At 40.5% G+C, this 25,963-nt stretch overlaps 2 protein-coding genes and 1 long non-coding RNA gene across 18 annotated transcripts in view; 1 reads left to right on the plus strand and 2 right to left on the minus strand.

The window, feature by feature from the left end:
- Positions 1–792: 792 nt before the first annotated feature.
- Positions 793–10,808, minus strand: LOC113127394 (ras-related protein Rap-2a-like). The gene is made up of 2 exons (XM_026301919.1): positions 10,112–10,808; positions 793–1,976 (listed from the first exon to the last, which is right to left on the minus strand). The coding sequence occupies exons 1-2, from the start codon at positions 10,423–10,425 to the stop codon at positions 1,739–1,741; spliced, it is 552 nt and encodes a 183-aa protein (XP_026157704.1). The 5' UTR covers positions 10,426–10,808; the 3' UTR covers positions 793–1,738.
- A 777-nt stretch (positions 10,809–11,585) lies between these two features.
- The window catches only part of LOC113127388 (muscleblind-like protein 2a), a 47,565-nt gene continuing 33,187 nt past the window's right edge, over positions 11,586–25,963 (minus strand). For 7 of the 16 annotated variants that reach the window (XM_026301892.2, XM_026301890.2, XM_026301889.2 and 4 more), the window contains 4 exons: positions 22,739–22,792; positions 22,173–22,323; positions 20,393–20,428; positions 11,586–15,473 (listed from right to left, as the gene is read on the minus strand). In XM_026301892.2, the coding sequence (XP_026157677.1) occupies positions 15,349–15,473; positions 20,393–20,428; positions 22,173–22,323; positions 22,739–22,792 (366 nt within the window). In that variant the 3' untranslated portion in view covers positions 11,586–15,348. Of the gene's footprint in view, positions 15,474–19,196; positions 19,292–20,392; positions 20,429–22,172; positions 22,324–22,738; positions 22,793–25,963 lie in introns of all 16 variants that reach the window. The other 9 variants (XM_026301898.2, XM_026301894.2, XM_026301896.2 and 6 more) reach the window with 9 other exon arrangements.
- LOC113127398 (uncharacterized) lies at positions 17,500–25,464 on the plus strand. The gene is made up of 3 exons (XR_003295419.1): positions 17,500–18,027; positions 24,734–24,985; positions 25,083–25,464. It is a non-coding gene; the product is annotated as an uncharacterized LOC113127398 (long non-coding RNA).

A 25,963-nucleotide genomic window follows, 5' to 3' on the forward strand; every position in this document is an offset into this window, starting at 1 on the left:
TCGCTAAAGGCGATGTGTTCCGAGTGACCGGCAAAATGAGTTGAAGTTCTAGTTTCTGCCACCAGGTGTCGCTGGTTGTCGTTTTATTGAGGCCTATGTAAAGGAAACCCTGCAATAATTAGTGTTTAGAAAACAGGAGGAGAAAAAACATTATCTGCATCATTACATTTTCATAAAGGCACTTTTTAATAAGATAATATAGCTATACGTTACAACATTACTCCTTTGACATTTTATAGGAACTTGCACTAAAGTTTTAATATTATATCCTCTAGAATTTATTTCTACAATTTACCCGAGTCCCTTTTCACAAGTGCTGAAAGACTATTTCTCTTAGGGATTTCAAAGTTATGATCCTGGCTCCAAAGTCTCACATGTCCCCAGTTTCATCCTCTAATGGACTCTAATGGCACTTCAAATTTGACAAATGTGTGCTGGAGTTTTCAGGACCAGAATCAGCAGTAAGTGTTGGCCCTGATGGCAGCAGCAGAGGTGGCTGGACGGTGGGTAGGAGAAGACAGCTGCAGGACCAAAACATCATAAATCATCTCAACACAGGCCAACATGGAGCCAGGTTATTGCTCAACAGCAAAAGTGAGGAGTTATTTTCACAATAATGAGTGAAAACATGGTCTCTGGTGGTCAAAATAAACGAAGAGAGGTTATTTCAAAATGACACTTAGGAGGAACGGCTCTGACAAGTTACACAAATTAAGGAAAATATTCATTTCACAGGAGATTCACAGAGAAAATGATTATTCTGTAATAAATACTCGACACATTATTGTGTAAAGATTTATTTTTGTTGAAAAGTGTGTTTCTGACATTGAACCACTAACATATCTGATGTGATTTAAGATAAATGAACTACACACTGACATGTTCACTTCATATAATGTAACAAGGCATTTTTGTATTGTCTGTAAGGTGTCAAGTGTCTGTACATATCAATGACCGATTGATCAGTTGATTGATTAATGATGTCTCTTTGGGTGAAACTGCCTGTATTCAGTGTGACAGTACAACTTCATGCACACACACATCACCCACATTATGTCAACATTTGGGATCTTCTAAATGAATTTCCCCAGATTCCTTCTTAGACATGTCTTCATTCATTCATTGTTGGGTGGGCCTGATCTTTCATTAACTTTCAGTCTGACTCCTTCACAGTGGTTTTAACTTGATATCCCTTCAGGTACATGGTGATTGGTCTTCCACTGTCAAAGAGTCCTGTAAGTGCAAAAAACAAAAACAAAAAAAAGAAAAACACAGGCAGGACTGATAAAAAATGCTGAGCACACTGCCATCCCTGCCTGGATGATGATCCGCTTTGTCGATGGCTTTTAAGTTGGTTTTGGCACCGTGCTGCCTTTGGGAAACCCCGAAAATTCATTCTCGATAATCAGGAGGCTGTGATGGATGTGAGAGTTCAAGTGTTTCTTTTTATTTTAAGGGAAAAATCCACCCTGTGTCCAAGGAGTGAAAATTAAATGTTGACATTTAATCTTCCTTAATGTGTTTTGTCCACTTCTGCCTTGTGATTTCCTACATTTCCCAGAATTCCTCTTAACCAGAGCACAGGCCTGAATTGCCAGCTACATGAAGCAGGTAGAAACAGTGAGAGTGGATTTTTCCTTTACACCTCTCCATGTTCAATCTATCTAATGTGAATTACTTTGCATTTTAGTTCCTACTCTCCCCACATCCATCACCCCTCCGGCAGACTGACTGGCTGCTACTGTATGCTGCAGGCGGGACAACACGTCTCCCTCCGGTCCGGCAGGGGGCAGAAGTCCATCTGCCTGACAATCTCAGCAAAAAGCTCGTCCACCATGGTCTTGCTCTTGGCAGACGTCTCCATGAAGGGGCAGCCCCAGTCCTCAGCCAGTGCCTGGCCTTCGCTGGGAGACACTTCCCTCTCCTCCTCCAAGTCCACCTTGTTACCCACCAGCACCACTGGCACCTGCTGGTACCTGGAAATAAGAGAAAAAGTCACGTCAGAGTACTGTACAGCTAAAGTTTGTTGTCCTCTTCCCCGCTGGGTGTATTTTGTTGCAGACTGAGACTACAGGAAGTTCCTGAGGGAGAAAATGAGAAGGAAAAACTATGACAGCATGTGTGTGTGCATTGTTGGCCTACATACTGTATTTGTTAGATACCCAAACAACAAGGATTTTGAACAAAGCACAATAGAGTGAGAGAAGAGGGATAAACACAACCACATTCAGTTCCAGCTTCCCAGGAGGCCTCCATCATTCTCTGGGTGTCTAATATCAGTAGGCGGTCCTATTAGAAAACTGTCATCTCCAAAGTAACATATCTACCTCGTCTCAATGCTGTGACGCTCTGTTTATTCCTGGATATATTCTACATCCCTGTGCATGGCATGCAAACTGTGCATTTAATGGCTTCTTGTTAGAAATCCACTTTGCTGCATTTTCCATGATGCACTAAGTCTTAACAGATCAAAAGCTTTCTTCCTCAGCGTGTGGCTGACGATCCCAGTCCTCTTCCCTCTGAATCATCAATACAAGGAAACCAAGCTGAGGAGAGTAATGGAATAGCTTATTGAATAATTGAATAAAGCTAATGTGCTGCCCTCACATGCGGGGACATGAACACTGGCCTCATACTTTAAACAGAACTTTTTCCTACTTCATATTCAGATGTAACAGTGTGTTCCCCCATGTAATACTCCAGTGTATTAATCAACATAGAGGCTTTTATCCCAAAATAACATCAGAGCATCTATACATTTTAGAAGATGAGCTGACATCAGTGATTGAATAAGTAGCTCGTTTAAAGGCTCATTTCACGTTAAAACACTGATGCATGACAGGATGAAATACGATTCCTCCCCAAGACATTTTCTCATCTGGTGTTTTGACTGTGATTGTCCCCCTGGTACTAGATCCTGTACCTCCCTCAGGAGTTAGTGGAGACCACAAATGGAGCTAAAATATTAGACTCAGCAGGTACACCCCCCCTGAAATATAATTTCAAGTAAATGTTACTGTGTAAGTACTGGAGGCAGGTTTTTAATTTAACCACATCAACCTTTATAATATGGCAGCCTTGTCTGTTACTGCAGTTTTAATGAGACAACCACACTGATTGTCTGCTCAACTGTGAGTGTCCAACTTCTAGGGAGAAGTTTGAATAAGTTCTTTTTCCATTTTAACACGACAACAACCCTGCGCACAAAGCAAAGTCCATAAAGAAGTGTCCCGTCAACAACCCTGACATGAACTGGAACACCAGGGCTAAGAGACACGGGGATAATGTGTAGTGTCGTCTTGTCAGTTCGGTGTAATTTGTAATTCTCACTTTTTTGTGTTTGTAGACTAAGGTTGTTATAGCACAAAGTTACTTGTATATGATTCCTCAGTAAATCCAGATCCCGCTTTGTTCGGTTACAAGATATTTCATTTCACTTAGATGCCCTTTATGTTTTCACTGATAAATAACTACAGAATGTCAATTACAGAGGGCATATATTCTCACAACAGGTAATGGCACAAATCACCTAATAGCCTCCACGATCAGTCATTCCTAAGTGCATTCCAAGCCCAGCTTATTGATCTGCTGGTGCGATTGAGAAATGGGCTCTTATCTACAAATTGGTGGCCTGCTGCCACACAGCTCAGGGGGAAGAGTTGAGGCGTGGACAGAAGCTGGCAAACATGGCATGGAGCTAAAGAGGCTGCAAGGGGCAAGACAGGGAGGCCCAATAAGACACAGGAGTTTTAGCTGACCTCTGACCCCCTCCAGAAGAATTCACCACAGAGGAAATGCTTCCCCTCACCCCAAAAAAATATACAAATGACTATAAATAGCATCAGCAGTTTCTGGTCTGTTGCAGAGAAAACCCCCCTGCAGCTTAAAAACTGTCCCCCAGTCACTGCACTGTACAACACTCACACACACACACACACACACACACACACACACACATACGAACAGCAGCTGACCTCATCAGGACAAACATCCCGCACGGCCTGTGCATTTGGAAAGATGGAGTCCAGAGGGTGTGAAGTGTGAACAAGGAGAGTACCACACAGACAAACACAATCTGACAGCTTTGCAGGAGGAAATCTATATATATCTACAAAGACACAGGGAGAGCCAGCGTTCTCTAGGGTGGGGTCGGCGGGGAGTTTGTTTATCGCAGCATCAATCTACGGTTCTGTGCTCACTAGATGAAGATAAACTGAATCTGCTCAAAACAGTGTCAAGAAAAGTTGCCCCATGGGGATTTATAGGCTGATATCATGTTTTATAAAGGACCACGTCACTCAGTGTTTTGGAATAAACATAGGAGTACATAGCAGTTCTGATAAATCTTATTTATGAGATAACTATTGTTTTATCTTCACTTTTTTCACACTGTGCTGTCTCTTGGATAAGAATTAAAATGATATATTTTATAATTAGGGCTGTTATTTTGAAACAACATGCTCCAGCTGACGTTAAAAACCTTTATCCTTTCGTTTTATGGCTTGCACCTTAACTGTTTCAGTCGAGCCTCATTAGCAGGATTTTTACCTAAAAGAAATGGTATAAATATTTGTTCCAACGCTGATAAAAACTTCAAATTGAATCCTCACCACCTCACGTCTGTTCTTAACTACCAGTGTTTATACTCTGCCTGCAGTGTTTTACCGTGCACACTGTGTGAATATATAGCAGGGGAAAATGACAAACACTTCTAAATTGTTATTGGCCCAGGACAAGAGTTGGCAGCTGTGCATTATGGGAATTATGAACACACTTGGACTGTGTTTGGATTGCTTGGCTGAATGAGTATGCAGCTTTCTGCTTCAAAATGCAGTGTGAAAGAAGTCAGATTGGATTTAGGGAACAGACAACAGCAGGTGGCTGACAGCTTATGAAATCATATGGAGATATGGGTATTAAATCTGGACTGATTTCAAACTGACTGCTGTAAAAAGAATGATAATCTGGGAGCCTCAGCTGCAAGTTGCTGATCTCCAAGAATCCATTTGTGGAAAAGCCACAGGTCAAAATGCTGCAACCTCATAATACAAGTGGAAACTTGAACTACTTTTGCCATTTGACTCTGCAGGGTGCTACTCCAGCTGTTAGGAAACAGCAAACACACAAACCCACCCACACAGAACCTGTGTTTATAATGCACAGAAAACATGGACTGTACATTTTCCATTTAGCCTCAGGGTACAAAGTCTTAATCAGGGTACCTGCTGTGCTAAATAGCTACAATGACTTCACTTACATGTTTTCATAAGCCCCACAGCTCCAGCAAACACACATATAAATTACAAAAGAGCAGTCAGGCTTCTCGGACATGAAGCCCTGCAACCCTGCAGCCTCCTCTTTGCTCTCTGCATCTGCTGTTAATTAGCAGTTGTAGCGACAGACTGTGTGACAGCCAGCCTAACACACTGAACTGTTTGTAGGACCAGGCAAATCACAGAACATATAGCGCCTACACTGTGTTAACACCCATAGGGTGTTACCACTGGAGAACAAGGCTTCTATAGCTGTTTCTGCACATTGGCATCCCGGCTACATGGAGAAGAAAGCAGGGAAGCACAATAACAAACCGCACACATTCCTGTGATAAACACACAAAGAGTGGGCCTGCACAGCAGATGGAGAAGAGTTTCAAACTGAAGAAACCCCAAGCTTCATTTCCATCCTTAATGGTGCAGTCCAGCTCTGCCACATAATCTCATTTTCTTTACTTTGGATGCAAATAATGTATAAGGGAGTAAGGGAGTGAAGAGACAAGTCCTCATTACTTTTATTATTCCTGCTGTTCTGGGCCGTTAAATGAAGACAAGAATCCTAAGTGAGAAATAAAGAGATGAGTTTTATGCAGGTTTTTAAAAAGTAACAAACCTCTATGTATAATATTGAGAGTCCAAACTCTCTTTTCTTGTCCGTTTCAAGGCTGGAAGTGGAGGTTCAAGCATTGGAATTTAAGCACTTGTCTACATGTAGAAATGCTCAATTTATCCTAAAGTTCTGATTAATCAAACATGGAGAGGATTTTACCACTGGACAGATTATTATCATCATCATCATATCAATGATGTTGGTGTTTGTGAAAGTCAACTTACAACAATCCACATTAGCTGCATTCATCCCATTCACACTTGCTGCCAAGTTTGTGGAGATTCTTTTTGTCAAAGATTTTCTGTCTCTGGCACAGGAAGATAAAGTCACTGTTCATAGTCCTGCATGCAAAGCTCCGACTGGCTCAGCTGGTTCTCTAACCAAGCCAAAGTTTGCAGAACTACTTGATCTGCTTCAAAATCCAGAGAAATAGTAACAAGAAGCACAAACTCATATACAGTTGTTCACTTTCAATCCACTAACAAACTTCTAACTGATGTTTTCCCTCAAGATCTGGAATATAAAAGTGATAATCATTGAAACATGGGAAATCCCAGATACAGATCAAAGCAAAGTAGTTTTTCCTAAGGGATCACCAGAGAAATCAGGGGGCAAGCTGGTTAACATGAAATAAAAGAAACATACTTTTATGTTTTGTGGCAGAAATGGTACTTTCCTGCCTTTTCTCTGACCTTTACTGACCTTTGCTTTCTTTATATACTATATTTACCTCTGCTGTGTGACGTCTGCCTGCGCAATTAAACATCACTTCACTCTTGGGACCCAAAAATGCCAAAGAAGGACTGTTGTGGTGCATATCTGCCTGGACTGGTGCACATGTGTTTTCAGATCTGAGAGCTGCTAAACAGCTACAAGTCTGAATGTGATTAATGGGGGAGTATGGGGAAAACACATATCCAGGCATAGTGCAGCAAATATGTTTAGCCCAGGCACTTAACACAGTCTGCTGGTGGCTCTCCTTAGCTACCATTTTAAACCAAGCTGACTGCTTTAACAACACTCTGCTTCCTGATGGCTAAAAGCCTGAGGTCAGGAAGTTGCTTTGTACCTACACCAAAGGGCCCCCTGGGATACGTAGTTTTGGTCTCACAACCCTACCTCCCACTCTGCAGTGCGTGATGCTCACCTCCTGCTATTAGACACAGCATCAGTGCAGCGTGAAAACAGCTCGGGTGCTTTGAATGTGCTTCTGCCTCCTGGGCTGACAGAAATATAAACTTTACATGCGAGGACAGAGATTATTAGATTGGGAGTAAGGCTACACCCAGATGTTGTTTTCACTGATAGCAACTGGCACAGGGTTTGTTTGTTTAGTCTGTGGGGTGCTGGTGATGTAGAGTATGGCAGAAATGGCCTGTTTTAGCACAGATATATGCAAACTGTAATATGCTATCAGAAATAGAAAATGACAGCATGTGCACTCACTGATTTCATTAAGTGCAGCAATATACAGATTTGGGCCCAGCTAATGTGCTAATCTGTTGCATCACACAGCTTCCAGTCAGATTTTCCGGTTGATATTGAAGATTTATTACAGCTAGAAATCATATAACCATGACAGCGTTGATTCATATTAGCTACTGGAATCATCATTCATCATATTGTCATATCAAAGCACTGATTTCTATGGCAAACATCCACTTTAGATAGGAAACAAGTGAAGAACAATGCTAATCATATTAAAGGAAGAGGTTGACATTTCTCAGAGAACGACATGAGATGAACAACATCACTGTCATGTCTGTACAATAGAACTGGAGTCAAGCAGCTGGTTAGCTTAGCTTAGCTTAGCCATCCATACAGTATGCAGTCAACCCAGCAAAGGTAACGTGCTGACAGAAGAGACCCACGCACAGTAACATGTAGGATCTCACTTCTTTCCCATGCTCCCCCCACCGAGACCATTCAGGTTTATGTGACTCCTTAATGGAGACCTGATGTCTTCTTGGCTTCTGAGCCAACACAATCCCATTACATTCTGGTGAGTGTGCACATACTACAGTGTATCTCAGTATGCTGCTGCGGCTGGCTCAGCAAGACGTCTGAGAGGAGGCTAATGGAGACCAGGAGCTGATTGTGTTGCTTGTTTTTATTAGAGATGGACACTCAGTGAATATAGTCTCTTTAAGTCCACTGAGCTGGTTCTTACTGCCCCTAAATATTTTACATGCAGGTGCCTGAACTGTGTATTGATTTGTTTTTGGTAATCTGTGACGGTTGAATTGGTTAAACGAACTCTGTGCTTAAGGTTATGATAATATAACCTTACACTGAATTAAAGTGGAACTGCTAAAAAAAACAAAGTAATGAGGGAATTATAGTTATTGTCTATGGGGTTTTGAAACAAAGTTTGTTTTAATACAGATATACAGCCAGTTTGAAGAGTGACCAGCAGGTCATTTCTGGTGTTTTGGCCCCACATGCTACTAGAATCATCAGTCAGCAGTATCCACGTATCCATGAAGTACAGTAGAGAAGTACTTCTTTGAGGAAAGGTATGGGGCAGAATTCCCAAAAGGCTGGATTTGAAGCCACAGATATTACTCAGATGTATTACACTATTGAAAATGTATCTGTTCCTCTGGTTTTTGCTGGAAGGTAACTGCTGTGCTATGGGACAGCAGACGAGTCATCCTGGTGTATTACTGGTGTATTACTCCTTGACAAAACTGAATTTATGTCTATATAAAAATATATTTTCATAATGCTCCACTGAAAGCAAAACGTGATAAATAGAAACATCTATCATCGACGTGTATTGACTCTGTCTCTTCAGTCATTTCACATGTTTACCAGCATTTTACTTACTTGAAGTTTTGTGCATTTAGTAACAATCCCTACTTTAAATGCAGAGCTGTGTGAAATAATAGTATAAATTATTCATGGATATACACTTGAGGACAGTGGCGGCTGGTGCAGAGTAGGCAGCTGCTTTGGGTGGCGGCTGGAAACAGTTTTTGTCTGACATTATATTATTCATTTCAGAGGAGTTCTCTTATGTGCTCGTCCCTGCTGTGCATCGTCAGCTGTGACGCTCTGCTGCTTCCCCTCACTGTGTGGCACAGGAGCGTTCGGCTCCAGGGATGGAGCTGAAAACCACTGCACCAAACTATGCAGATTAAATTATACATTAAAGTAATAGAGCCCAAAATGTAATTCGGTAAATCAATGTGCCGCTGTCCGATTGTGTGATGTTTAAAGACCTGCTTTATTACTGCCATTTTACTGATGTGGAACTGCAAATTACATAAGAATAAAAGCATAAAAGGAGAAAGTGAATGCTCAGAAGTGAGGGTGTGCCATAAATGATGGCCCAGGGTCTTCTGACTGGATGAGTGATGACTGGGCATCAGTGTTTTATCACTGGATGACTTGCATTACAACCACAGGTCCAGTCCTAATCTTAAAATGGGACGATGCTTCTGTGCTGCTGGCTCAGCTTTCTGCAGTTCAGTCCACACTTCTGAATAAAATTTGGAAAAGCAATGAAACTGGATTATTCACAAAAGATTCAACAAGCAATGTGCAAAATCCTCCAAAACCAGAGTGAACATAACGTCCTCATACAGCACAAAACACAGCTCGACATGACTGCAGCATTAATCCCAATGTTTTACATTTTTGTGTGTGTCTGCCTTTATTTTGGAAACAGGAAATGAATGAAAAGAGAAGAGATGACATGCAACAAGAGTCTGAAACTGTAGGATGAACCAAAACTATTCACTAACGTGAACGAAAAACCAAAAGATTGTCTGTGGCCTCGGAGCCAGAAACACAACATGTCACTACCAAAAGAAAAGATCACACATTTTCCTTCTCTCTCTCTCCCTCCCTCCCTCCCTCCCTCCCTCCCTCTCTCTCAATGGCCTGAGGTGATCAAAGCCATCCAGGACTAGTCATGTGTGAGAGGCTGAGAGTATCAAGCCCAGTGGGAGTTCATCGGGTTGATATGTGACAGGTGAGCTGCAGATGGGCTCTTATGAGAAAGATATGAGCTGGCTCTCACAAAGCACTGGAGGAATAGGGGGGTTGAGTTTGCTTTCCAAGTAGGTTTCAGGGATTTTTAGGGGTCTGTGAAATCCACATTAACTCCGTTGTGTTTTATTTCACTATAAATGAGTCACTTCTCTAACTTTCTCTCCTACCAACACTTGGATGTGGATTTGTAAAACTGCCTCAGAATACTGTGGTGGTTTATGCATCTTACCTTTTGACCCTGATGATCTGGTCTCTCATGGGCTTGATGTCCTGAAAACTTTGCTGGTTCACCAGGCTGTAGACCAGAATGAAGCCTTGGCCATTCCGGATGTAAAGGTCCCTCATAGAGGCGAACTGCTCGGTGCCGGCTGTGTCGAGGATCTCCAGCACCGACGGAGAGGAGTCCACCTCGATCTCCTTCCTGTAGAAATCTTCGATGGTCGGGTCGTACTTCTCTATAAATGTCCCGGTGACAAACTGGACCGTCAGCGCCGACTTCCCCACCCCGCCGCTGCCCAGCACCACCACCTTATACTCCCGCATAGCTCTGGTGTGGGCTTAAATCCGGCATGCAGAGAATAAAGTCTTCTTCAGCGGATAAAAGAAACGCATCCCCTCGCACAGGAGCCGGACTCAGACTACAGACAGACACAGTACCAGCCTCCGGTAAATGAGATGCTGTTGCAGTTACAGTGAGATGATGCTGGAGCATTTAGCCACAGCCTCTACTGAAATATTCCCACGCTATCTCGATGAAGGGACACCATCCATAATGCAATAAGGCGTCGGTGTGGCAAAAATAAGGCAGGCTATTATTAGAAACCACATCTTTTTTTATGTGCCGACAAAACACAAGGCTGGCGCAACATTTCTACAGTTAAAGGCGAAGAGCCTGCTCGTCCTCAGGAAGACAGAGGCTCGAGGAATCCACGCCTCTGGACCCGGTGCATCCACTGGACTAGTTCCTGGAGCATATGGAGGGTGATTAGTGCCACAGAAGGAGGGTATGAAGGAGGATAGGCGTGTTTGTGACAAATGCACCCTTATGATGGAGAAGACTAAACTAAGCGTTCATTATTTTTTAGTGTAAGAAAACTAAGTGTCTTCGTTTTGTCACAGTAAACTATTAAATAAACAATGAGGCCAATTTAATAAACCGTGTGAACCTGGATCCACAGGACAAAATGGCCTGTAAGTGGCTTTGATTCATTATAAGTGTAAATGACAATATTAGTTATTTTCACAGGAACATTTGCTAAAATAACATTAAAGAACAAAGGACTGTTTCTTACATAGCCAGGTTAGGCTAGTTGACATTAGCATCATGAAATTATTGATCTATGTATTTTTTAATCTTCATCAAATGCCTGGAACAGGAAAGAGTTTACTTGTCCCGCTCCTTTGTCGAATCATGTTTAGTGTTTTTGGCAAAAAGCTCCTTTTGGTCTTCAAGGGCCACAGTCCTGCTGGTTTTCCAACTATCCCTGCCCTCCCAGTTTCTGATTGGCTGAAGACACCTGCTCCAGGTAATCCACAGTGGGTAGGGCAGGGCTATTTGGCAAACCAGCAGGACTGTGGCCCTCAAGGACCGGGTTTGGTGACCCCTGATTTATCATAACTGTCATAACCTTAGATGTTCTAATTAGCCTGTGATCCTGAACATGTCCTTTACATGTCATTAATAAAAGACCCACACAAAAAAAATCCTTTAATTTTCTTTATTTCTTTCTTTCAACAGATTTTACACTATCTTGCTGGAACCAAATAAACATTTGACTATTCAAACATAAAATAACACAAAATATATGCAAAAATAATACATTTAAAACTGATTACATTGAACTATAAATTTAATGATCTTCTTCTTATCAATTTACCTTTTTGTCTTTAATTTTTCTTAGTGTACACAGCAATAATGATGGCACAGTCACAGTTCCAGACCTGTAGTCTCCAGTGTAGTGACCTCTGCTGGCTACAGCTGAGAATTACAAGCTCAAGGAAAGACCATTGTAAGGCAATGGGACAAAAACAACTAGAAGAGACTAGAAGAGAAGATCAGTGACTGTTTATTTTGTTGCCATGTGATGCACACGTTCACACTTTTAAACTGATTTTAGTTCTGAAGATATATATTTGAAATGAAACTGGGAAGGGATTTGAGAAGAGAGACAAATTCATGTCTAATAAATTTCATGAGAGCTCTTAAAAACATAAAACCTTAAGCACGATGGACTAAAGATAAGGCAAAGTGTTTAGATAAGCTGAGTCTGTTCAGTTGACCAACTGCTCAGAAAGTGCTCACATTTTTCTTTTGACCATTAGTCATTACCAACACATTTAAAAAAAAAACAAAAAAAAAAAACATTACATCTCAAGAGGATTCCTTACACAAGGGCATTGTGGGTCACCAACTGAGGACGTTTTGTGTACAGACATTTTTTTTTTCACCAGAAACATTCAATACGTTATCATTTAGTAGGAAAAGAAAAACAGTGTTTTCCCATGCAACGCTGAATTAAAAGTTATTCAACTGTATTATCTGCTTTAGATTGATAAACAGATTTGCTGTACTAGCAGGGTGCAGAAACCTCTAAAGGAAAAACAGATCACATCTTTAAACATATAAATATGAAAAGTGCAATCCTTAACTCTAATGATACATATGCCTTGAATAAAATGTCTGTGTGGAACCAAAAGGCCCTTTGTCCAGGGAGGAGTTGTATATCTGAACTTATTAATTTATAGATTATTTCATTCTTGTATATATATATATATATATATATATATATATATATAGATATATATATTTATATATAATCTATGTAACATTGATGACTTTAAATCTATTTAAGTGTTACAGTCACAGCGCTATAGAGGCTGTTATTTGCTAATGAAAATATTAGGTCATTGTAATAATCTCAGTGAAGAATAAGAAATGTTTGTATCTTTACAATCTACCTTGTCTACAGTGTTCTAGCAAAAAAAAAAAAAAAAAGAAAGGAGAAGAAAAGAAAGAAAAAATCAACTTAACAATGTCATTTACAAAAATACCGAACTTTAGTAATTGCAACATTTGGTTGCCACAGCAACAACTTAATATTGTTATGAAATACTATTATACTAGAGTGAAAAGTACATCTTTTTTGAAATTTTCTTCTCTTTTTTTTGGTAAAATTTCATCTATACAATAAACATTTTTTTTTCCCAACAACACAATCAACTCTAAAACTATGCTCATTACTGCAACACCGTGATCTTTTTATCATTGAGAAGGCAAGAAAGATCCAGTAGCTTTCGATTGGTGGGTCGACTTTTAAACCCCACCCCTCATACATGTGTGACTTCTCACTCGCTGACCTGACAAGTTAGACCTTGAAATGACCAACCGTGCAGAATGTAGCACAGCTCAATAAATTACATTCATTGCAAAAGAGAATAGTTTACAACATTGTTTTTGACTAAAATTCGAACAAGAGTAACATAAGATAAATTACAACAAAATAGAACTTTTACCACCTTCCACAAATATTACATACAAATAAAAATGCATGTAGAGACGAAGTGAGTGAAACCAAATTGTGAAACCAGAGTGAAACACTCTATGATTGTGGATTGTCAATGTTAATTAAGCACCATGAAATTACATCAGAATCTTGAAAAAAAAAAAAAAAAAGATTTAGTGCCACGAGTTAAAACATGCTGTATTTTAAATATAAAGACTGAAGACAGTTGGTTTAAATGATAAAATAACGTTTTAGGATGTTGTCTGAAAACAAATGATTGTTCTGGGAAGTGGAGGTGAAGGTGGTGGCGAGTTTTCAAACATACTTTGATAATACGCACAACACAAATTTTAAATAACTCTGAATACAATTCTAAAACTATGAATATATAAACTCTCAAAATAAGACACACTTTACATACATTAAACAGTTTACAATACATTTTTTCTCACTCACGTTCCTCATGTAAACTACTCAGACCATGGTAAGAAACGATGGTACACCATGAAAATCACCAAACATTCTACAAAGCTATTTTTGATTTGCTGTTTCTTTAACTCTTTTGTTTTGATAAAGTCACTTGTGATGTTAATGAATGGTTACTAGAAAACCATGTCCAGTAATGATTTGAAAAAGTCCATGCAGCTTCTTACAGCCAGTGTCTTGTGTCTGTGACTTTTAGAGATACACTCTGGATGCATGTGATGTTGATGAGCATTTTTAGGCACTTCTACAGTTTTCTAAAATGGAACAGGATTATCGGTGATAGTAGGGTTGGACAGGACAACCGACGGTCACAGATAGCCCTCCAGTCGAAGTTCAAGTCATCTTTTTGCTTGACGAGCATCGTCAAATGCACCGTTTTTTTTTTTTTTAGTCTTAGCACTTAATTCTCTTCCCCCACCCCCCAAAAACTCTCCTACCATTCCTGATGTTGTCATCACCTGCTAGACCTCGCTTCAAGTCCCAGTCTGCCGGCAGACCATCAGTCTCCAGATACGAACACACACACATCACACACACAAACACACACACACACACACACACAGAAGGCTTGGTATGTCTGAAACGAACCCTCAAGCTTTGTTAAGCCCTTGGCACAGACTCGAGCCTTTAGGCTTTTCGGTAATGGCCACAACTATCTTCTGTCAACACTGGGCAGTCTTCCCCTGTCCCCACTGCATGCAAAAATCTGTGCACAAACTATCCCACCCAAACAAAGATCTGAACCCAGCACCGAAACACATAAAGGGTGCATTCTGAGCAGCTTTTGCAATGGCAAAAGAACAAAAAAAAAAAAAAAAAAAAGAATTTATTAGGGTGTTTAAATGTGGTTCTGCTTTCTGGCATGTTGATTTCACCAATCTCTTCCAAGCTGCAACTTTGGCAAGATGTTTCCAGGGATGAAAAGGTTGCAGGTGGCGAGAAGGATAAGCTTCATCATGGCATCGTAACAGCATCTGGGGCTGATGAAGGTCAAACAGGAATCCTCAAGGGGCAGCCACATGAAGAAAGCATGAGCTTGTCTGCCCCAAGGACATTCGACTTAGTAGAGAGAGAAAAATAAAGATTGCGAGACGAAAACGCTCTTTAAAGCGCTGAGTGCATTGGTGTGGTTGTGCACGGGTTTTCTGTGACTTCCTGTTTTCCCACTTCAACATTAAGCACTATATTAGTGACATAGTGCAAATCAAGAAATTTTTTTTTTCTTAACCAAAGGGATGAACCTTGTGCAGAGGTTTTTAGAATAAATATGAAAGAGAGGGGATCCACGGTACTTTGGAGGAACAGTTGTTAAAATGACCTCTATATTGTGTCTCTATTTATGTAGAACTATACATAAGAATATTTTTGACTTTTTTCATGTTAATAACTTTTTCTAGCAATACATACAGTATATATTTTTTGTGTGTGTGTTACACCGGCACTGCAGTTCTTATGGTTAAATTGAAGTCTTACACTCTTAGCATGCAGGTTGCTGGACCTCTAAGGGAGAGGCAAGGTAGTATTTACACAGGGGCTGTTTTGGGTTTCCTAGTGCAGCTTCGTGACACTCCGTTCCCTTCCTGACGTTTACTTCAGGATGATCTGGACAAAAGAGACACAAACAGCAAAAGCAAGAAGAGAAAAGTTTAGTTTACCAACAAGAGAAATGTACTTCAGCCACTGTAAGTAAATTAAAGTAATACGCATGTACAAGATCTGTACTGTCATGGTGAAATCTGAACAGGTTTCATTATTAATTAACACATAGAAATGTACATAAGTAAACAAAATAGTTTTTTTTTTAATGTTTGGTGTCTGCTTAAGATCTGGGTCAAACAGTTTTCACCTTGGTTCCTACCTACATTCTACCACAGCATGCTTTAAACTAGCTTAATGTGGGACTGCCTAAAGCCTACTGTCGAAACAGACAACGTGCTATCCTTCTCGCTTTCTGCAGGGAGGTGTGAAAGGAGACACAATTTGACAATTCATCATTTGCCCTGGTGGATATGTTGGTTAATATAGATATATATGAAGAGCAAGAAAGTACAGTAAACATACAAAGGACGTCCAAAAAAGATCTGATCTGCCCAAATGTACTTCTGCTGATAGTCCAGGTCAGAGCCTTGATGCTGCTAGAATCTATTTCTGGCTATGGGAGCTGTTTGGCTCAAAGAGAGAACACCTTGTAGTTGGCTCAAATCAGTGAGTTCACATTTGCACCACAGACAAACTTCTCCAGAACCTGTTTGTAACCAGACTGTGTCCACTTTCTCTAAAGGGGCCAGAATCAGCTGTTTTGGTTAGTTTTCTATTTCCAGATCTGTACTTTCAAGTAAGGCTGTTGAAACCTTTAGGCCCAAGGCAGGAGGAGTTTACTACATCAACAGTGTCGACATCACTGATTGTTAATTAACAGTCCCTTACTGTTTTACTTGTTGAGTTGTGAAAACACCAGCACCTTGGTGTTTTATGCAGATAAGGGCAAAAGCCTCTAATTTATTTGCCAAGGGCATTTGACCCAAGTCTGGCCACCTCTGTGGTTATTCTCCCTATAGGAGATAAAAGACTTATCCACCACACAACAAAGAGAGAGAGAAAGAGAGAGAGATTGTCTATAGGGGAAAAACAGGTAGAAAAGCTGCTGGCTGCCACTGTCTGCAAGCCAACACAGAACAAAGCTGCATATTGCTTGTTAAGAGACAAAAGACAGGCAGATAGAAGCCACTGGTCACATCACACATCACAGAACGAGACACCACAGGTAGAGAGTGTGTGATGCACAGGGTGAGAGAAAGCCTGCTTTATAGTGCCGTACGGAAATAAGAAATTTGGTGCCAGATGGGTGAGATCAGTCAGACAGGACAGGTACACGCCACCCGTCTTGTACCACAGGTGGGTAAAAACAAATGCTTGGAAGTGTTTGCAGGCCCTACTTGTCTTAGATCAGGCACAGTGATATCAGCAGCATGTGTCAGCCAGGAACAAATCACAAAGACAACATTTGTCACAGTTAGATGGTGGATGATGATGTGACAAGATGAATAATTCAATGTGATAACGGGTGTGTTGCAGAGTAACAGTGGAGGCCTTAACTGTTTGTTTGTTGTTGTTTTACAGATTAATATCATGTTATTAGTCTAATTGAATTAGTGACCTAGTACGTTCAATAAGTGTGATCAAAGTAATGACAGAGGTGAGAGACTGAACCCTGGTCCTCCAGCTGAAGAGCTGTATGATATAACAATCACTGATTCTGTTTAATTCTTAATAACTTATCTCTGCATCACGTCAGGAGCCAGAATAATCAGGAGCCTGTAAAGTATGTAATGTAATACCATATTCAGACAGTAGAGGGTGCTGCAACATCATGTTCCCCATCAAGAGCAGTGACGCCAGAGGCCCTAGCTCTGTTAGCACATGATTAATATGAGCTGGTTACTGTTTGTCACAGTTGAAGTTCAGTGGGTCGTAAGCTGACCAGCCTCTCAACATGTCTGCTACAGCCTGTCCCTCTATGTGTGTGATTTACTCACTTCTTGTCTCATTTTATCTACAGACACAGAAGCCTTAGAAGCTTAATTCCTTTGGACCTGAGACACAGCAAAGGTACATTATTTCTAATATCACAAAGCCTAGTTAATTCTGCAGGTCTGTCCAGATTGTCTCAGCTCAGAATTAAGGTGTAAGAAGCGACATAATAATTTAGGAGGTGCTAAAAGCTGAGGTTACCCAGCTAGCACTAGAACAAACAGAATTTGCAGCTTGTTTCCAGACAGACAGGCTGTTTTTCAGCCAAAACAATGACGTCAGCAACTTGTTTCGTTAAATAAAACAATAAATTCATATCTGGGGGTTCTTCTATCTCATGATGATGATTCTAGTAAATAAGGCATGTACTGTATGCACTGCAGCTGGTGATTACAAATGTTAACTGTGACCTAGCTGTAGGAATCGTTTTGCAGGGTGGGGGGGCAGACGGAGACAGACAGCGAGGGCTGACGTCAGTGTTGCTCCAGCTCCCTGTCCCACATGCATCTTTAAAGAGCAGCTCTGCTTCCTGCTGCTACTGCTGCTGCATGCCAATTACATGAAGAGATGGTGACTCACAGGAAGTGCACACATTGTTGGCCTATGAGGGACAACAAAGAACAAGGTACCAGACCGAATCCTTGTTAATAATGGAAGGTGGGATTCATGACAAATTCTAAATTTTTAAATTATAAATGAAGCTGTGATTTTTATTTTTTTACAGTGAGAGCTTCCAGTCTCCTTTACAAACAGTAGTATTAGGGTTTCTAACGCAAGTGTAATTCTACACTTTGATTTATAAACATAGTAAAAACATTATTTTGAACAGAACATGTCTGAATGTTCTGCTGTAGACACTTTTGCACTGTTTTTCAGCTACAGTTCTACCTGTGGTAAACATCTCATCTGTGTGTCCTTAGAGCACCTCTAACACAACTACTAGTAAATGATTGCCAGCTGTGTGAGGCCAAAGTGCCAGCATTGTGCTGAAAATTCCAGTTTTAAAATGGGGCACACATGCACCATTCTGGCATTCAAACTGGCCCTGCTTCTCTGGCTCCTGCTGACAGGCAGCAACAGGAGAGCCTCTGACCATAGGTCATTTTTAGACAGCTTCTGTGATCATTTTCCTGTGTGTGTCTCTCCCTGACAAGCGTGGCCTGTAACTGTTTCCTCAGATGATTTATTGTGCCTTTTATTCTGCACCCAGGAAAAGGTAAAAAGGTGAGACTAGGAGGAGGAGTAAAAAGAAAAGATTCAACATGACGGCTGTTACAAACCAGCTGTAAGTGCTGCAGAAATTGCCTGAATGTGTTTGCTTGAATGCATGTTTTTGCATAGCACACAAGCAGTACAGATGATGCCCCTACTGCAGATGGAGAGGCTTATTTGACAACAAGAAAAGTGGAAAAAAAAAAAAAAACGTAAAACAGAACATGCAAAATAAAACCAGGAAGTAGTGCAACACAACACAACTACTACTTTGCATATGTGGGAGCTCTGAAGAAGTGCTTGTGAAGAGCACCTAAAAGGGCTGTACAAAGCTTTTTGTAAGAAATGTAATACAGTCTATTGGCACTGGTATACCCAGGTAGCCCCGGTGCTTTAATTTTTCTGGAAGACACCCACTCAAAAGCTTTCATGCCAGTGTGAGCTCATCCAGTGTAGGCGCCTGGATGAATGGGGAGGGGCTGGGCGTGGGCTCAGCTGCAGGTTATTGCAGCTCACTATTAGAAGGCAGTACTTATTCAGAGCTCCGGGGACTGATGAAAGAAAGCTTTAAAAGGAGCAAACCTGATTGGCTGGTGCTGTTGCTGCGTAGGGGACACTTGTGGCAGGAGTTGTTGCTGCAGAGACAGTAGCAGGCGTAGCACTGTACATCATTGGGACTTTGTTTTGAGGGTGGGAAAGGGGAAGTGGGGGGATGCAGAGGGAGCAGGAGGAGTGGGGGAGAGGAGAGGAGGTGGTAGCAATGGACAGGTAGGTGGAGCATTATAGTAACCATGGCAACAGTTGTAGTGTGTGTGTGCGTCATCGATGGTGTCATTTGTTGTTGTTGTTGTTGTTGTTGATGATGGTAGTGGTGGCGGATGTTACGGAGCCAGCAAGCCATCGTTAGGGTTACACCGGCAGATGGCATGCAACCATTCACAATGCAAAGCAAGGAGGACAGAAAGAAAGAAAGAAAAAGAGGGCATGGGAGAAAAAAAAACAAAACAAACAAAAAAAAAAAAGAGAGAAGCTGATTACAATCACATGTAAGGAAATTTATATGGAAAATCAGTTTGCTATTTTTCCCAGAGAAGTTAAGGCGTACTGGACACCAATTGTAATAAATCAACAATATTTTTGGCAGCAGGGATGGGAATTATATTTTTTAATGTGGGTCCACAAGTTAAACATCACAAAGATGCCAAAAACCCAGGCAGCTACATCAACTTGCAGGCCAAAAAATGCAACTCTGATGGATTGTTGTAATATTATATTAAGAATCATTAGTCTTAGTCACTTAACCAATGTAGGGCCCACTAATTAGTCAACTTGAACTTTTTGTAATTCCCATCACCTTTTTGCAGAGACAAATGCTCCAGTTAAATGTAATTTCTCTGGGAAACTGATTTAAATTTCCTGATCAACACAGCACAGCAAACAGACAATAGCTATCCTACAGCTTAAAAACTAAATAGTCTATACTATTTTATCCACACCATCATTTTAATCATAAACAGTCATTAGCAAGAAAGTAAGCTGGGAAAAAGAACTAACTCTTTCAGGTGATACAAAACAGGCATGGAAAGTGTGCTTCATATTATACCTCAGCCCGATAAAACACAGTTTAATGAAGAGCACATTTTACAAAGTTTCATCACCACAGGAGTTTTGTTTCACCTGCAAAGCACACAGATATTGCCCACTCATCCCACTCCAACCCCCCAACTCCCACCTACATCACACAGCATGTGAGAGAGCAAGGGGAAGGTGGGACCTACCAAGACTGCTAGCAGGAGTCATGCACAAGACTGACCCTGTTGTGTTCATGCAGAGAGAGAGAGAGAGAGAGCGAGGGAGAGAGAGAGAGAGAGAGAGAGAAAGAGAGAGAAAGAGGCAGAGAGAGAGGGAGGAGAGGAGGAAATAAATGGATTAATTGAGAGGGAGGAGAACAACAAAGTTAGACAACACAAAAAGAGCTTCCACACTTAGCCTTACCCTTAGCTTAGAAGCTACTGTTACAAAGGTGCTGTCAGCCAGTTAGGAATGCAGTAAAAAATACCACGCGCAGAAATTCCCTTTAGATATTGTATTAGTGATGAATTGCTGTTTAAATTCAGCTCCAGCTGAATCCAACATAGAACAAATGTGGGTAAAGTTGTGAGATTCTGGGTTATTTTTTGCAGAAATGAAGGAGGTAAATGCTTTATTTACCTCACACTTAGTGCTATCCAATACGTTCTTGCTTTACGTAAATTTGTCTTTGCCATAAATCTAAGGAAAGAGGATGCCTTAGATCCAGCCTTTTAGGAAGGTGCTGCGCATTTTTCTACTGGTTAAGTCAAGTTACTTTTTTAACACATGATTACATTTACTTGCCACAGAAATCCTACAAAAGCTGCTTTATATATGCTTAAAAAAAATCTAATAAAAATTAATTAATAAAACTAAAGTGATGACAGAGCCAAACAGCAACATCATGTAGTGTCAGTAAAACAATGTGGATTCAGATCTGAGCAAAATTAAGATGGGTAGAGTTTACTACACCAGAAACATTTGGCCCACTGTGCAGAAACTCCACCCATCTGAAATGTAGCAGGTTAGTTAGTAATAAAAGACTTGCAAACAAGACTTTCTAGTTCCCACACACAGACAGGCGGAGAGCGGAATGAGGGGCTGTTAGGCATCTCACCACACAGGGAATCAAAAAGAGCAGGCAGAAGGAAAAGCGAGGGATAGGAGTCTCATTGTCATGACTCATGACTGTGGCTATAGGATACTGTATTAGCTGTACTTGTTTCTGTTGACCCGAGGGTGTTTGAGCTACTGTTTCTTTGAGAGCAGAAAGCATATAAGAGTGTTTGAGAGGAAGCTGAATTAACTGCTGAAAGCAACCCTGAAATGATTTGGAAAAATTTGAACAAATATGCTTTTTAAATGGATTTATTTGAATATTGATGCCTGTCGAGAGATTAAACACACTGAAAAGACTGCGCTTGCTCAAACATAATTTTTTTAAGGTTTATAGTTCCTCTTTATTGTATTTTTCATTCAAATTGGAGACTAAACATAGTTCCTGCACCTCTGGTGAGAAACAACTGGACTTGTTTTGCTCCTTTCTATGCTAAAGCATTAGAGTCTCATGTGTGTGATATTCATGGGCTAATATAGCATCTTTCATTGCTCTGATCAAAGCCTGCACTACCCTTCCATCTGGTAGCAATTATGTGTTTATATTGACAGGCACTGGATCAAAGTGTAGTGGATCCTGAATAGTTGAACAGCACAGACTAACACAACATACTACTTTATGTGTCTCTCAAAATAATCCCTTTCAAAAGAAAATATTAAAATAAACAGACCTAACTGATCATTACAGAATCTCTCATTTAACCATGTGAAACTCCAAACTCATAAGTTTGTGAAGAATAGAAGGTTAGCTAAGCACATTCAGTGTATTTGTGTGTCTGTGTTTCCTGCATGCTCTGTACATCTACAGGTGCTTCTATCTTTATCATTTACTTTATCTTTACGTGCTGTGCGTTGATGCAGAGCTCCTACCTGTAGGAAAGAAAGCAGGCTGCTGGAGCTGTGCGTTGGCCAGCGCCTGCTGGTAGTGCAAAACACTGGGGCTGAACAGGGAGCTGGCTCCGTTGCTCTTCTCAAGTGCTGGTCTCTTTGGTAGGGGTTGGAGGATGCCGTGGGGGAACGCCTAGTCACCAAACGCACACACAACAGAAGAACAGTAGATTTGAACTGTAAACTAACACAATTCAACACTGAAACTTTCTAAATCTGTTTTTTGTCTATGCACAGCACAACGAGGCAAAAATGAAAAGTTGCTGTAACTATCACAAGGACAATGAGAAACTACACTGTAGCAAGGCAATCATCAACACATTACAGAGTGAAAACAGGAATCATTTTAACATTACATTGCAGTTGTTGATTTACTAAATGTACAGTACAATCTAGAATTGTCACTGGTGATCAATAATAATAAATATTTATTTTTAAAGTGTCTTACAGGGTTTCACAAAAGCAAAAGAGCCAACTTAAATTTTGTGAGTGGCTACAGTACATTTAAAGAAGCTACATGCAAAGCAAAAGGTGAAAGGTCAAAGTACCAGGTCTACAGTTGCCTCGAGGGGTCGCTTCATTGCTTTGGCAGTCGACTGAGTCTTTAATTAGCAGGCAGCGAGCACATGATGGCAGTGGGCCAATGGGATTCAAGCGTATTAACATACAGGTAACAGCAAGCAGAGGTGCGTCATGGGGGACAGCATTGCATTGTGGATAGGTGAGAAGGAAAAAAACAAAAACAAAAATAATCTGAATGCAAGTATACCACATACAAAACAATAGGCATGCACATAAACAAAAACTGTTTTGTTTACTTTAAAGAAACATTGCTACTTTTTGAATTAGTACAAAAGCAAAAAAGCATCTACATTAAACTTTTGTTAAAAAAGCAAGATTCTATGATATACTTCAAAACTACTGGGAAAGCATTTAGTGATAACTATTTCTGAACAAGTAAATCAACTTTTTATTATCTATGCAAGAACAAGATGCAGTAAAGAAAACTGAATCACCTATAAAAACAGAGCTGACACTTTATGTGAGATCTGAACAGAGGTTCTCTACAGATTACTCAGTAGGATGCTACAGTCCTACACACCATAACTGAAGTGCTTCTACTCTATTTGATGATGTGATGTGTGTTTGGGTCTGAGAAATCTCAAAAACACCCACACAAAATAGGGATGTGAGTGAGCTCTGGTCAAAGCCCCTCAAAATGTTCAACTCTGTCCTTCACAACTGGCAGCAAGCACTGGGCACATTTGTGTGGGCAGATTTTAAAACTACGGATAAACACTATTACTGTTGGAGAGCTGTCACCCTAGCACGTAGCAATCCACACAAAAAAGCAGCAACAATGACATTGCTTTCTGTAGTGGCATCAATTCACACCTAGTGCTTGAAATAGGAGAAAAATTCTCAAACTGAATCAACTGAATCAGAAGGGCATGTGGCTTATTAGTGTGGTCAATGATGTGTGGTGAAGTTATAGTTTAAGTAGTTATAGTTCAATCACAGAATGTGGAGCTCTGTTTATTCTTACATTCCTCCGAGATACAAGTATCTTAAAACTTAGAAGCATAAAAGCAGTGTTAGTTTGAAGCCAATCTAATAATGTAGTAATAAGGAATTCTTTAATTTCATGTTATTACTTTATTTAATTTATTGAAAGCATCGTTACACTTGATGTCACTGCTGAGAAGAAAAAAGATGGCATGGATGCGATGAGCACTGCACTTACAGGGTCCATGCACAAGCCTCTTGCTTTCATGTATGTGGATTTTCTAATAGTATATAACAACATCCTATTAATTCTATTAGTCGCTCTGTCTAGAGCAACAATGCCTTGCACTGTCGCATTAACAGACTTAAACACTGGGGTTGGTTAAAATGGAAGATGGTCTATTAAAGTGACATGAAAAGCAATGATGACTGCATTGGACTTGCAATGAGGAAGAAAATCACAGCATGGCAAGCAGCACATAATGTGGCACAGTAAAACAACATAAGCTCAATAACAGGATCTTCTTACTGTAACAGTATCAGTTAAAGTGTAATCTTATCTACAGTACACTTTAACCTATTTGCTTTCGATTAAAAAAAAGTGAATTATGGGTAATGATATCTATTTTCAGCAGTGCAGCAATACTGGTTTTATGGGTCTCTGCTTCAGTGAAAGCACTCCAGTTAAGGTTCAGGTCTAAAAAAGAAAACTGGGTTAAAAGTGCTGACTAAACAGCTCATTGTCCTAAGGTTAACCCTCCTCAGCTCTAGCACAGCTTGTAACCGCTGAAATGGATCATAAAATTGATAAACTGGGGCATATGTGGAACACAGGAGGAGTATGAAGCATAGGATTGTTGAGAGAATACACTTGCAAAGTAATATAAATCTTGTTGCTGGGCAAAGCATTGTGTACCCTATGAGGCTGTCGGTATACCCATGAAAACAGCGCTGATCGGTCAACATTAGGTTATGCTGTCTTGGGGCCTCAGCCTCATTTTGTTTTAATTCCTTGTTGTTTTCTTGCTTTTGTGCAGCTGCTACCCTGTGTACAAGCAAAACTAACCTGCACTTACAGTCGCCTTGTCATCCACACTGTGGACATATGGAGGAATGACAGGGAGAGCAAGCAGCAGTGGAGCCAGCCAATGAGAGAGGTATGTGCAACGCGTAAAGCATGCCCATGCCATGGAGGAAACAAGTCAGTCAGCACACTGGCGCAGTACAAGGTGTGCAAGTGCAGCAGCCAAAGGACCATTCAGAAGAAGCCACTCAGAGCCTGGAGGAGGGTGAGGCACAGCCAAGACACACTGCCAAACCTTTCTCACTGTCTGTCTGCCTGCCTGCACTTCCATACATTTGTCTACCTTTCTGTCTCTTCCTCAGCCTGTTGGAGGATTTTTCCAACTAAATGCATGGAAGGGTAAACCCCGCCCATGATGCTACCTCCTCATCCATCCCTGATTCAATTTGCACTGAGCTGCAGAGAGCCTCAGTTATTATTGAGCCAGCACACTGTCTCTGTATGAACCAAGGACATTGGAAAATAAAAGTGGACTGCGGTGAGATAATAACAGATTGTTCTTGCAGCATTATCCTGATGCGTTTATGGGCTCACTAAACCCTGTTTATTGTATACATTTTGGTATCACTGTGGGATGACTATTGTTACTCAATTATACACCGGAGTCCACTAGAAAAAAAAAACAGCAGGTGGGTTTGTTTTGTACAGTAATAAAGCAGTGCTCCACATTTTATGTTACTGTGGGTGTCACCATCAACAGCATGTGTTCACATATTGTGTACATAAAGATGATTTGTAATAACGTTATGCATATTCAGGGAGCCTACACTTGGTTTGTGTGTGGATTTCAACTGGTACAAAGTTGCTAAAAAAAAAATAAATAAAATCAACAAAACCAAAACAGTAATTCAGTAAAACACACAAATGAGTATTACAGTGTATTGTAGTAAACACTGGGCCATGCTGCATCGGTTACCAGTTACAGTATGTATTTCTGGACATAAAACAATCTCTGGTCTGCAATTTAAACATTCTGTGCTCTGTTTAGTCACTGAGAAAATGCAGCTTTGTACCACAATCCCTGACACTATATTCATTTCATTTAGTGTGTATATAATACTGAATATACTATGTTGACCTGTTCTCCAAAAACTGTGAAACCTCCAGTAATAACTTTATTTGATGCTTTGTAAAAGCCTCCCATGGTATTAAAATAAAAGACTAAGCTCTTAGTGGAAGGTTC

The sequence above is a fragment of the Mastacembelus armatus genome, chromosome 2 (assembly GCF_900324485.2).
Source record: "Mastacembelus armatus chromosome 2, fMasArm1.2, whole genome shotgun sequence".
Taxonomy (NCBI): Eukaryota; Metazoa; Chordata; class Actinopteri; order Synbranchiformes; family Mastacembelidae; genus Mastacembelus; species Mastacembelus armatus.